The 13993-nt window shown below is 38.7% G+C and overlaps 1 protein-coding gene and 1 long non-coding RNA gene across 2 annotated transcripts in view; one reads left to right on the top strand and one right to left on the bottom strand.

Moving 5' to 3' along the window:
- Positions 1-2199, top strand: part of actn3b (actinin alpha 3b) — a 41088-nt gene extending 38889 nt beyond the window's left edge. Inside the window, exon 21 of the mRNA XM_076288898.1 lies at positions 308-2199. Within this exon, the coding sequence (XP_076145013.1) occupies positions 308-466 (159 nt within the window). The 3' untranslated portion in view covers positions 467-2199. The remainder of the gene's footprint in view (positions 1-307) is intronic.
- Positions 2200-4671: 2472 nt separating this feature from the next.
- On the bottom strand, positions 4672-6074 carry LOC143127409 (uncharacterized). The gene is made up of 3 exons (XR_012987607.1): positions 6059-6074; positions 5840-5948; positions 4672-5438 (listed from the first exon to the last, which is right to left on the bottom strand). It is a non-coding gene; the product is annotated as an uncharacterized LOC143127409 (long non-coding RNA).
- Between the last annotated feature and the right edge of the window lie 7919 nt (positions 6075-13993).

Genomic DNA, 13993 nt, shown 5'->3' with positions numbered 1-13993 from the left:
GATACACACACATGCAGGCACGCACGCACGCACACACACAAGCACACACACACACACACACACACACACATGCAGAAGTAGCCTGGCTCGCGTATGTGCAGACCACTTAGCATTTGGTCTGCTTATATTACTCGTCATGCAGCTTAACAGTGTGTTGATGACAGCTGTGCAGCATCAAAACAGATCTTTAGTAGCAAGCCATGTGTCTGTACTCTTTAACCAGCTTATATCAAATGGTCCATTATGAGGATTACAGTACGTTGACCTAACCTGCTAATTGCCCCTATTCTCTTACCCCCCCCCCCAGCCCTTCATTACGGTGGATGAGCTGCGCAGAGAGCTGCCTCCAGAGCAGGCCGAGTACTGCATCAGCCGCATGACCAAGTACATCGGCGCCGAAGGCCCCCCAGGAGCCCTCGACTACATCTCCTTCTCCAGCGCTCTGTACGGCGAGAGCGACTTATAAACACCCCCCGTTGCTTTTTCTTCTTTTCCTCTCTCACCTTCTTGTTTTCTTTCTTTCTCTTTCGCTTCCTCCTTATCTTTCCCCTATTTTTTTCCCCTCTTGGCTTTCAGTCTTTTCTTTAATCCTTTGTTTTTCCCCCTGGCTCCTTTAGCCACCCTCGATACCTATTATCCCTGTAAACCCAGATGTCCCTAGCAAAAATACAGAGCCCCCCAACAGAGAGTGAATGCAGAACGATTTGGTACAGAGGACTGTTTGAAAATGTCCATTTCCTCTCCCTCTTTTTCTTCTTCTTCCTCAGTCTGTCTCTCACTCTTTTTCTTTTTCGTTCTTTCCCCTTGTCGCTTTGGCCATATCAGACAGGCAACATCAGACCTTGAGCTACTGCCCTGCCTCTCTTCTCCTCTCTGCTTTGAGGAGTTTCCGTTTTCTAAAAGGGAAGAAAATACATATATATGTATTTAAAAATAAACAAACAAAAAAATGTGTTTGCTGAGGCTGGTGTGTGTGTGTGTGTGTGTGTGTGTGTGTGTGTGTGTGTGTGTGTGTGTGAATGAGTGTTTGTGTGTGTGTGTGTGGGTGTGTGTGTGTATGTGCAAGCTCTAATGCATGCTACGATTATTACCATACATATGTCTAACTGCTGCCATAGTCATCCAAGTTTAGAGGGCCACCATGTTACTGTGCCCAAATGTCAAATGACTGCTATGCCTTTGTGATCCTTTGTGACCCCAAGTGTCTTGAACAAGACTACTGTGGAGGTCAGACAATAACATCTCCCATCAATTTGTACCCTGTCCCACATCAGCAAATATATGTGAACCGTCCAGAAAAACAATTGTGTAAGATAAGAGATAACTTTTGAAATGTGATTCCTCAGAGTTATCCTCAATACTGACTACTTAAAGAGAAAGAGATCATTCAGCAAAAAAAATGTAATGACTTTTTGTATGTCTTGAAAAAGTTATGGCCTTTCAAGTTTGAAAACAAAACAAAACAAAACAAAACAAAAAAATCAATAAATTCTCTAATGTAATTTTGTTCTGGTTTGTGTTTTCAGAGAAGGGCAAGGGGGGTGGGGGAGGGGGGTTCAAATCTACAGTAGCCGTTAGAAGCATTTAACCCGGTAAAATGCATTATGGGAAAAGTCAGCACCAGCTCTCCTCTGCTTGCCCGGTGTTAATGTTTTGGCCAGAGAGAGCAGCAGACCGTGCCAGGAGGCAGTGTACAGGCCAGTGCACTGGAGGGGAGATGCTGGCGAGCAGAACATATGGTCCGGAGAGGGGGAAGGGGAACTGCTTCCAACCCTCCTCTGCACTCCAATCTCTCACTTCCTCCTCTCTCAGCTGCTCAATGGAGGCTGTACACAAACTGGAAAAGAGGGAGAGATAGAGAGATTGAGAGAGGTGGTAGTTAGTTACACAAAGGAAGAGGGCACCTGGTAGGTCAGGTTCAGGAGGTTTGGCTAAGGGGGCATGGAGAGGAGAACTCTCCAATAGAACCCCAGCCTTTAGGCAGGTGGAATTGTGGGTAAAATGATGAACAAAAGCAGGTGATGCTGATGTCGCAACAAGTTTGGATATGTAGAGTAATCTTAACAAAAAACGTCTCCTCCTTTCTCTCTCTCTCTCTCTCTCTCTGCCCTCCTCTTCTCCCCTCCCTCAACCACTGATGTCTCCCATCATCTCCTCCATTTAACCCAATAAAAAACAACAACAGTAAGCGATACTCTTCCCATGTGTGAGGTGTGGATTTGTTTGTGTGTTTTTACTGAGTGATGAGAGGTACTCATTCATGGGTTTATTGTGATTGTTGTGAGTGGGCATACTGTAGTCATGTGTGCCCATATGGAAAAGTCCTGTTGAAAACACATACAGTGGTGTGCATAAGTTACAACACCCATGTTGACTAAAAAGAGGAATAAAAAAATCCTCTTTTGATTGATCTTAAATTGATCTTAATGACTTAATTTAAATGAGGAAAAATCCAAAGGACACCACTTTTATTTGTGAATAATGTATTGTAATTAAAGAAATGTTTTTTCCTTAAAATACAGTGGGCATACAGTATGTATGTACACACCCCTATGTTAAATTCCCATAAAGGCAGGCAGAGTCTTATTTTTGAATGCTAATTATTTCATGGATCCAGGATAATATGCATCCTGATAAATTTCCCTTGGCCTTTGGAATATAGATATTGGCATGGTTTTATATCAGTTAGCCTAATAGTTTTGGTTTGATTTGTATTGAGAGATGATCTTATGGAAAGTACCCCATGCCAATCTCTAGGTATGGTGAAGGGTATGTGAAGATGTGGGGCTATATGATTCTTATCTGTCCTGATAGAATACTGCAAGACCATATGGCTCTAAAACTACATGTATATTAAATATGGTATTCATGTAAGAACAATCATAGACTATGGGTATGAGTTTGACAGCGAATTTAGCCGATAGAGCGAGGTCAGACACACAACGTGAAAGGGAGTCAAAGAGAGTCAAAAGTCACCAGGCCGAAGTTCACTTCACCAGAGAGGTCTCACCCATTTCAGAGTTAATTAATAAAAGATAGATAGATAGATCAGAATTTAACACTGTTTGCATGTGATTAGTTTATTCAATTTCGCTTCATCAGAGAGGTCTCGTCCATTTCAGAGTTCCTGTCTTGACGTAGCTTTCCACTACCTATATCACCACCAAACTTAGGCTCTATTATGTCCTGCCTTAGTATTCATGCATATTGTGTTCATGTACGAACCTACGTATATCCTGCCATCAAGGGCGTAGGTTTGGTCTCAGCTTTGGTGGGGACATCCAATCCCCCAAACCCCCCCGGCTGAAAAGTTAACTTTTACTGACAAGACTGTCAATAGACAATAGCCTCTTTCATTATTTATAGTACTCTAAAGTTAAACTAGCATCTCCGACTGGAGAGAAATATGTGCAGACGAAAACAATTGTTTAAACGTAAATAAATGTTTGACCACTAGATGCCAATTTTGTTTCTCAGATAACAGAAGCTAAGCATATCTTAAATTTTAAATTTGCCCAGATTATATAGTCATAATATAATATAGTATATATATATAGTATTTTATTTATGTTACAGAGTATGGAAATGCACCATAGTTTAGGATTGAATATGTCTATGAATTTATGCGACTCTAAATTATATTTGTATTTGCTTAACTGTAATTGGAATTCTTTTGTTGTAAGATACCAGTGCCTTAATGGCGATTTCCTTTGTTATTTCAGACTGTTGGCAATACAGAATATCACAATACAGAAGTGAATCTACTCCATCTCATAATATTGTACAGCAATGCTCCTGACTCCAACTGAATTGACAATTTGACATAGGCTAATAATTAGAACCTCACCTGAAGCTCTGATGCTGTTTCCTCAACCTGCCATCCATCTGTAGTGGTTTGATGCTGTCTTTCCTGCATACAAAGTGGTTCATTCATTTTGTAGCCTATCCTTTGGCTAGCGAGTTTAACCCTCCTACCATATTGTATATGATAGTGTTATTTGGATATTATTTATCAAATAATGATTCATTATATTTGAACAACCAACAGTGTTAACTTATTCACATTGCCAACACGTTTTTACAGCATGTGTCATAACAATGCAATGACAGTCCTTCAAACAAATTTGGGTCTCCCTTTTATTTCTCTGCATTGTGTAGGCCTAGGCTACACTCAGAAATACATAACATAAACAGAATAGAAACGAAAAATGTCCAGATCCAATGTTTGTTGTGACCAGTGATGCCAGTAACGCGTTACTTAGTAACGCGTTAGTCTATTTTGACCACTTTTTTCGGTAACGAGTAATCTAACGCGCTACTATTTACAAACCAGTAATCAGATTAAAGTTACTTATCTAAGTTACTGTGCGTTACTATTTTTGTAATTTTCCTTAGTAAAAACATATATTCTTTTCTTTCTTCTTGTCTTGGGGATTAATGTCATGTAGGCTATGCTCACGTTTTCAGCATGAGCACAATTCACGTGTAAAACCACGCAGCGACACAAACGTAAACAACAATGGAGGGAGAGAGAGATGCACATTTCATCAGTCATTACTTTGAGTTTGTGTCAGCTAAACATGACAACATTAAGGTACATTGCACATACTAGCTAGACATCCCAAGTCTCCCGAAGTTTTGGGAGTCTCCCACATATTGATAGCGGCTTCCCCTAGCGGAAATTCCAGTAGAAATCCAGTTGAAAATCCAGTTGAGATCCAGTAGGAATCCAGTTGAGATCCAGTAGGAAACCAGTAGAAAATCATTGGGAAACCAGTTGGAAACCAGTAAAAACTTCAACTGGTTTTATTGGTTTTTATATGGAAATTGGAACACTTCTACTGGTGGGTAACTGGTCTCTACTGGACTGTATTGGTAAGGTCCAGTTAAAGAAACCTACTGGTTGATGAACTGGTGTTAAATGGTATGAACTGGTTTAAGATTATATTATATTTTTTTACTGGTGGGTAACTGGTCTCTACTGGATTGTATTGGTAAGGTCCAGTTAAAGAAACCTACTGGTTGAATGAATTGGTGTTAAATGGTATGAACTGGTTTAAGATTATATTATATTTTTTAACTGGTGTGAATTGGTCTGTAATGGTTTTAACTGGTGACAACAGGTTTGTACTTTAGAAAAACAAAAATAGATATGACTCAGCTTAAAACTCTAGTTGTTTTACATAGGCCTACAAATGTTTTCAATTATCAACTTCTCCTTTTTTAAAATGTGCAATTCTATTTTCCTACTATTATACCTACTCCCAGAACAATTAACAAAGAACAACATATTTCAAAAGGTATGATTAAGGCGGTTTTTATTTTTTTCTGTTAAGATCTATGATTTTTTTCTGAAATGAATACTCCTATTTTCTTGTGGCGTACAGCCACCTCAGCTTCTCCTACGCCATTGTCCACAAGCCATCACTTGAATGTGTCTGAAAAACAAAAACAAAAATATCAGAAACAATTCATGTTCATGTTTTTGTTTTGTTATATTTTTTAATAGAAATAGAATCGGTTCTCTGTTAAACGTGAATGAATTGAAACCCTTTACTGCCTGATATTTCTCAGGAGTGAGGGGAGGTTTTGCTGTAACTGTTTTGGTAAGCTATGGTTTGAATGTATCTTGCCATCTGAGCAGGGAGGCGATGGCAAGGTACATTCAAACCATAGCTTACCAAACCAAGCATAGCCTTGACATACAGTGATCTGCGACTCCGATTGGGCTGCACAGGATATTGACAAAACATATTGTTAATCAGTTTGATTCAATACACGTCTTTTAAAGAGATTGCATTTGAACTTGCATTTTTTTATTGCATTATTATTCACTCACCCATAGGCTGACCTCCCAACACTCGGGAAGTGTTTGTATGAATTGCCTCTATGGTTGCCCAAAGACCATCCCTCTCTTTTTTTATTTTTGTGTTTCCAAATCTTTGTATCTGTCATTTAACACGTTTGAGAGAAAAACACAAAAAACAAAACAACTCAAATAGTTATCCTTTCTTACACAAGCTGAGCGTGTGCGTGTAAGATAAGATCTTGAATTTACCTTTGTTTGAGGTCTTTTTTTGTTTTTGGTCTTTAATTGCTGGTAAGCTTTTTTGATGTTTCCAAACATCCTTTGGGGAACAACACCATCATCTGATACATCAGAATCCTAAATGCGAAGTAAAAATAAAGTATGTAATTTATGTCAGCACAAAGGGTCATCAGAATCTGTTTTTCTGTAAAACCATACACATTTTCTTGTAAAAAACTTAACATGCAGTCATCATGTGCAAAGCACTTTACCTTGTCATCAGAGACATCCAAAAAGTCCTATAAACACAAAAACCTTAGTATATTCAAATGCAGTTTATAATAGTTGGATCCATCTAAAGCAATAGTAAAGATGGGATATATCCCCACAATTGCAAATGGACATGATAAGCATTTCATTACCTCAGCATCAAAGAATGTGGGATTCCGACTGGATGGTCCGACTCCCTCCAAAGCATCCTAAAAACAACCAATAAGATTTTTTGCTGATTGCTTCTTTTCTGTTCTTATCGTTTACTTGTATGTCCAATGAACACACTCAGTGAGGTGAAGCACACACTAACCCGGAGCAGTGAGCTGCCTTGCTACAGTGGCGCTCGGGAGGCAGTGAGGTTAGGTGCCATATTCAAGGACACTTCAGCCGTGGATGTGGACATGGGAGAGCAGTGCTCAACCACTTCCCCTGCACACATTTTTCCTACTGGTTGGGGATCGAACTGGCAACCCTTTGGTTTCAAGCCCGAACCCCTAACCAGTAGGCCACAGCTGCCCCTGCCTGTGTTGTGTGTCATGAAGGTTTGAAGATATGGGCATTGTGTGAGGAAGTCTTACCTCAAACTCAGAGGGGACCAGAGCCACTTGGTTGGTAGATCCCTCCACACCATGCTATATGACAAAAACCTCAGTAAACTAATATGTATTTATCATCATTCATCAAATATATGGTCAATGACTGTAGAAGTCTTACCTGAAACTCTGAGGCTGTTTCATTTTTTTTGAGAAGTTTCTTTTTTGGGGGGATGGGTGATCTCACAAAGGTTGCGTCCTGTAAATAAATACCTTTGTAAAGGGTTCGTTTTTCGTAAAGACTGCAGTTCTATTTGGTATGTTGTTATGTATCCCGTTTAATACTATTTATCTTAGCCTTGTTTAGCCTTAACTTTACATTAAAGAAAGCAAACTTACCAAATCTGACTTTTGACAAAGGGGTTTCCTTTTCTTGGCAGCTATTTTTTTTTCCTATTATTTTCTGCATGAATTGTCTGTCCCCTTCTCTTTCATGTGTCTTAATTATCTGAGAGGTGATTGAAATACAATGTGCCGTTTTGGGCTTGTTAGTGACAAAGTGGCAAATTGCAACTTAAGACAGTGTTGCAGTTTTCCTCAGTTGCTTTGGTGCTTTTCTCAGATCAGGAATAAAAATTCTAACTATTCACAACTATTAGTTCAACCTCCACAACATTTATTCATTTGTGCACATCATAGTAGCAATTTCTCCTTCCTCTGAACAAATTGCAAATGTGAAGCGTACATATTCACTAACTGCTGTGCAAATGTTAATAGTGATGTGAGAAAAGCATCAAAGTGACTGAGGAAAAACTGTAAATGTTGTGGGGATGCAAATCTTCTTATTGCTTTTTCACAAATGCTAAGGTATTAGCAGGCTTAGTGCTGTGTTAGTGAATGGCAGGCTTACTTTTTTGGTGCCATGGAAGGCTGTTTTCTTTTCTTTTCTCATTGGCCAACAAAGGCTCTTGCCTGATCTTGGGCACAGGAGGTCTTTTGAGCTCCATTTGCTTCCTCAGATTGTCCTCATCCTCTGTAATACAAAAAGATAGATAGAAAGATAGATAGATAGATAGATAGATAGATAGATACCAGAGGGCAATTTTAGATATGCAGCAACTTATACAGTACATACACACATATCTCACACACATACAATAAATGTAATCACCCAGTTATATAAAAGTTAAGAGTGAGGATTACTAGGCCTGATAGTGCCAGTAGGGACTGCACCTATGATACATTGACCCTGATTGGTGCTATGGTGGAGTATGTGCAATGGTGGTAGTGCAAAAGTAAACAGTGCAGGGGCATCATCAGTGCAAGCACTGTTTTTGTTATAAGAATGTGGAAAAATAAGAGTATGATTAATTGACACAATTAATGTAATTACTTGACACAAAAAGATATACTAGGAGAACACTAGCACAACAGGAAGTCAGAATGACAGTCAGGCCTACATTGTGCATTATCTTATATATAATAGGCCTATATTATTTTGAACTAGTTAAAATCATTAGGCCTACTACAGCAAAGGCCTACCATGGCCTAGCCTACACTCATATGTCTACAGTGGTTACAATGTGTGAGCCTAGTTATTTGTTAGATGATAGGCTACAGTCCACATGTAACGTTAATAAGAGAGGCGACCGCCTGACACAACATTAACGTTAGTGCGGCGACCGTCTGTATCAACAGGACATAAGGTAACCCAAGCAAGCTGTCACCCCTACTGCTCATGATGACTTCATGTAACTGAAGGTAAGCGATCAGGCTAGTGGACGTTTCATAAGCCTACACTCAGCAAATGTGTCATACCTAACCGCTAAGTTAAGTTAGCTACCTTTGGAACCAGATTTATGCATGAGCCTGTCTGACGGCTATGCTAACGTAACGCTAGCTAACGTTAGCGCTAACAGAGTCTAGTATTTGTTACTACACCGTATCAGAGAGCTAAATTAATAATGACATTATAAAGTCTATGTAAGCCTTTTATACACATGGACTGTAGTGTGTGTTATTCATACTTACCAGACAAGAGCAGTAGCATTTGGGCTTGGTGGTAGACCACATCACCCACCACGTCAAACAAGGGATTTGTTTTGCTGCGTTAACGTTGAAGTCCTTAATGTCCTCTCAGGAAACAATTCTTCTATAGCACTTCTAATTGTCTGCTAAATATCGTAAGTTACTAGGGCAAACATTTTAAAGTTAAAATGTATAGCTTCCACTATTGTACGTTAAGCTGTACTCGCTATGGCTATGCAGTATGCACACAATACGTTATTAACGTTAGTAATTCTAGAGTGCTGTAATTTAAATAGTAGCCTATGTGCGCGTGACCTTATTTTCGCGTGAGAATTTGGTAGTTTCAGGCTCGTGCAGTAGGCTACGTTAATGCAGCCAGTGTTATCTTTTCGTGGCTCGTAGGCCTACTTGAATTCATGACTGGACAGATTAGGCCACATTGTCACTAAGCACGTGATCGTTTTCCATTTCTAAAAAGTTTTGTAATTATAAACATATTATAAACATCCAATATAAGCAGGTCTGTGTTCATTTACTCATATTTGTATTTATAGGCCTATGCATATCCAAGAAATGACCTCAAGGACTTACAAACAGTTTTTGGACCACAGAGAGTGTCCTGAATTCCCAGGAATTCAAGATGGAGAAAGACCAAGACCAACACCTGTACAGACCAGACCAAGGTAGCCTACAGTCTGTTGATGGCAATTTAGGACTCTATAAGAAGAATAAATTAGCCTACTGCAATCTAATAAAATTGATATCTTTGACAGGAATGTGACAGAATGATCTGATGCTGTTCATTTCAGTCTAATGAAACTCAAGGATTTCTATGTTTTTTCAACAGAGACATGAAGAAGATGAAGAAGAAGGTGGATATTGTATAAGGAACAAGAGGTGCAGCCACACAAATAATTCACAAATTCATATTAAGGAACACCTTGCTAGTATTTTCAAAAAATGCATTTCAAATAATACCATTTTAGCATATGACTATTGACAATGCGCTCTTAAAATAACATACAAACAACTCGCCATAGACTTCTGACCAGGTGTACAATAGCGATTTTTAGACAATGCGCTAGGCCATTCCCTCGGTTGTTAATTGCCACACCCCTGGGCGCATTGTTTAAAAAATCAACGTGCAAAATAAGGAATTAAACTTTGCGCCGGCTGGAAAACGAGTTTTACGCCATGCACCAGGGTGCAAAATACAGCCCATAATCTGTTGGTGATTTATCTCACAATGAAAAAAAAAGTTATTTTGAGAAAAAGGAAAATCTCAAAGAAATAAATATTTTTTAACAAAAACATGTCGCTCATAATTATTGGCACCCCTGCTTGTAATACCTTCTTAAGCCTCCCTTTGCCAATAAAACAGCTTGTAATATTCACCTATGACACCCCATAAAGTTGGAGAATACAAAGCAAGGGATTTAAGATCGTTCGTCTTTACAAAATCTCCCCAGATCGTCCAGATTCCTAGGTCCACACTTATGCATTCTCCTCTTTGACTCACCCCACTGTTTTTCTATGGAGTTTAGATCAGGGGACTGAGATGGCAATGTCCGAAGCTTGATTTTGTGTTCAGCAAACCATATTTGTTTTGATCTGGATGTTTGCTTTGGTTCATTGACCTGATGAATGATCCAATCATGACCAACTTTTAGTGTCTTGGCAGAGATTGACAGATTTCCTTTTATTTGAAAATGTTTAGTTTTTTCTTGGTGTTCATGATACCATGCACCTTAATTAGGTTCCCACGGCCTTTGGGAATAAAAACAGCCCCACAATAGCACAGCCCCTCCACCATAATTCTTATTAGGCACGGGGTTCCTTTCAGTATAGTCATTCTTCTATGTATGCCAAACACACCTAAAGTGTTTCTAGCCAAAGAGCACAATTTTCATTTCATCTGACAATAGACCACACTTCCAGACAGAGTCACTGTACCATTCAGTAACTCCTGCCATTTATATTTGGTAATTAAATGACTGGACAGGCTTTTACTTGGCATGCCCTCTAAATAAGCTATTAGCAATGAGGTAACTTTTGAAGATTTTTGGGGGGACTTTTTTTGACCCCCAAGATGGCACCTTTGTCTGTAACTCTCCAACAGTGGTTCTTATGGAATGTTTTGCCTATCTTACCATCCTCCATACTGTACGTGTGGACAAGATAACCATGGGTCTTTGTCCATTTTAAACAAAGTACCTAGTTTTCATAGACATTCTCTGACTTACAAATGTCAACACACTTTCTTTTTATTTAAGTTTAGTGTATTATCTTGTCTTTCCGATGTTGAGAAATGACTAGAGGATTTAGCCTCAGTGTGACTTTATTTTCATACCATAGTGAAAAAGAAAGTCATGAACTACTTCAGAAAGTTCACAGACACTCTGATTAACTTAAATAAATTTAAATTAGATAGGAAAATACATTTTTCAGGGATGCCAATAATTGTGAGCAACGTGTTTTTGTTAAAAATATGTATTTCTTCATGAGATTTTCCTTTTTCTCAAAATACATTTGCTTAACTTCAAGGTTGGATTTTTCCTATTTGTTTTCAATGTGAGATTACAATAAATTACCAACAGATAGATTAGCAGAGATGCCAATAATTCTGGAGGGTAGGCTACTGTAGATGCAAAAAAGAAAAAAACAATTCCAGAATGCAATTAACAAACAATACATTTGGAGAAATCAATCAAATTCTTACTTGTAACTTAAGTAGCCTAAATCTTTCAATCTTGGTTACAAAGTTGTAAATCTTGAATTTCCCCTTGGGGATCAATAAAGTATCTATCTATCTATCTATCTATATCTAAACACAATGCATATAACTCACAGATAAAAACATGATTGTGTCACCAAGTGAAATTGTAAGTAAATGCTTAATTATTAACCACACTGATAAACTGTATGTATGTACATTTCCCAATTTTTATGAGCGAGACTATGGTGAAGTAAGAAAAGAAAAATAAATTACATATCAAACTCAAATCTGGTGTTTCTGTCATTTACATTACCCGTTTTTGTGTTAAGTTTTCTGAATTGTGTTGTTAAAATATGTAAAATACGTAGTGGGCTCAAAATAGCACGGTTTTGCATAGGCTATTATTCAATGCAGAAATGTAAACAGTATTGTTATTTTTTTCACATAATAGCCCAAGGTAAATTGAAATGTCCTATCCATTGTCCATTCATTGTAAAATTGTAAATTGGTTTACTTCTGGTTTGCCAGACCAGTTGAGACCAGTTACTGAACCAATTGAGACCCATAACCATTGAAATTGCAGACACCAGTTACATTCAACTGGTTTCAACTGGATTGAACTGGTGAGCATCCCCAGTCCAAAAGTTCTATTGGTTCTATTGGTATTTAAATGGTTTCAACTGGTGTTACTAACTGGGTAAACCAGTAGAAAATCAAAAACCCAGTTGGAACCAGTTGCAACCAGTACAGACCATTTCAGACCAGTTCAGACCAATAGGCTTCCTATTGGATTTTCTACTGGAATTTCCACTAGGGTCCTGACGCCCGCAAATTACATAAAATCTCCCGGAACCTAGAGCGAACAAGATCACGCAAGCCAGACCGGATTCAAATCGCGTGTGCATATGAGTTTAACGCGCACACAACGGAGAGGGAGAGAGAGAGAGGAGTGGTGCGTTTGTGCCTGAAGCGCATCCAAGACAGAGAGCATCCTGGTCTGTTTTGCTAAATCAACCATTCAGTTTTCAGTGTAAGACGTGCTTATATCTCTTTTCTCCCAAACTTAATTAATCAGTTCAGTCAGTGTATCTATAAACAGGAGCGTCATGGCAGCGTCAGTGCCCCTCAAAAAGGACGATTTAAGAACCATTTCACATCAGACTACACAAAAGTGTACCCAATTGTCTCATAAGATTAAAACATAATGATAGTCTTGCACACTGCACTGTTTGTAACAGCGACTTTAGCATTGCTCACGGCGGGTTAAATGACTGAAAAAGACTTGTTGAGGTGAGTTTAACAAGTGTAATTTCATTTGCATATTACTCAGGCCTATTCAAGATGGCTAGTTGCCAAGGCTACATGAAAAAAAAAAATCAACATATTTTACTATAACATCAATTTCTATCAATAGGCCTTCCTTATTTGGTGTACTTAGACATTATTGAACAAACATCTGAATTTCAGTATCTAAGTAGGTTAGGTTGGTATGTCTGCTATACATTGCTGACATTACTGTTAAAATGCACTTCCTGTATAGTGAGTATTGGCAAAACCGGTTATCATTTATATGTTGAGGTGGTGGGGGTGTTGTCGGCAGCTGCTGAAAGTAACTAATAAAGTAACTTGTAATGTAACTTAGTTACTTTTAAAATCAAGTAATCAGTAAAGTAACTAAGTTACTTTTTAAAGGAGTAATCAGTAATCAGTAATCAGATTACTTTTTCAAGGTAACTGTGGCAACACTGGTTGTGACTTCCAAGATTCTAACTTAAGGTAGGCTAATTAACATTCAGTGACTTGGTAATAACATCTATTGTGATAGCGCGACTTCTATGCGACCGTGCTGCACACCCCTAATCAATACTCCTGACCTTGGTTGAAAGATTACAGAAGCTAGGTTTATCTTTAACAATATCCTGGGTAACATATGCTATCACCAGTTAATACTATTTTTCCACATAATAGAATCTGCATAATTTGAAAGCCTGGTCACTATCACTGCTAGCTTGTGTGGCTAGTTATTTTGCTTAGTTACACTCTGCTTTATGAAAAAGCTTCGTATGTCCCCTTTCTTCTTCTTGGGTGGCATAGCTGATCTACACACCACAAAAAGGGGTTTGTATGTAAGCTGAAGGGAAAAGGGAATATTAAAATGTTTCACTCTGGCCTTTTATGGGGTAGGCCTATGTATTGACAGACAGCCCTGGTAACGTACCGTTGTCGTTGACACACCCGCTCGCTTGACTACCAGAATAAGTCCCGCCTCCGTAACTTCCGTATCCATCCAACTTCCGGGCGTGGATTGTCTATGAGAAATAACATGGCGTTTCGAAATATCATACCGGTAAAACATCTGTAGGTAGCGAAGTTGAAAAAGCTGGTGGGCAGATTGGCCTACACACTTCTGCCATA

The sequence above is a fragment of the Alosa pseudoharengus genome, unplaced genomic scaffold (genome assembly GCF_046254945.1).
Source record: "Alosa pseudoharengus isolate Yale_2024_CS ecotype anadromous, Long Island Sound unplaced genomic scaffold, YU_APseudo_1.1 YU_APseudo_1.1_scf_17, whole genome shotgun sequence".
Classification (NCBI taxonomy): Eukaryota; Metazoa; Chordata; class Actinopteri; order Clupeiformes; family Clupeidae; genus Alosa; species Alosa pseudoharengus.
This window is presented reverse-complemented; position numbering and strand designations above follow the sequence as displayed.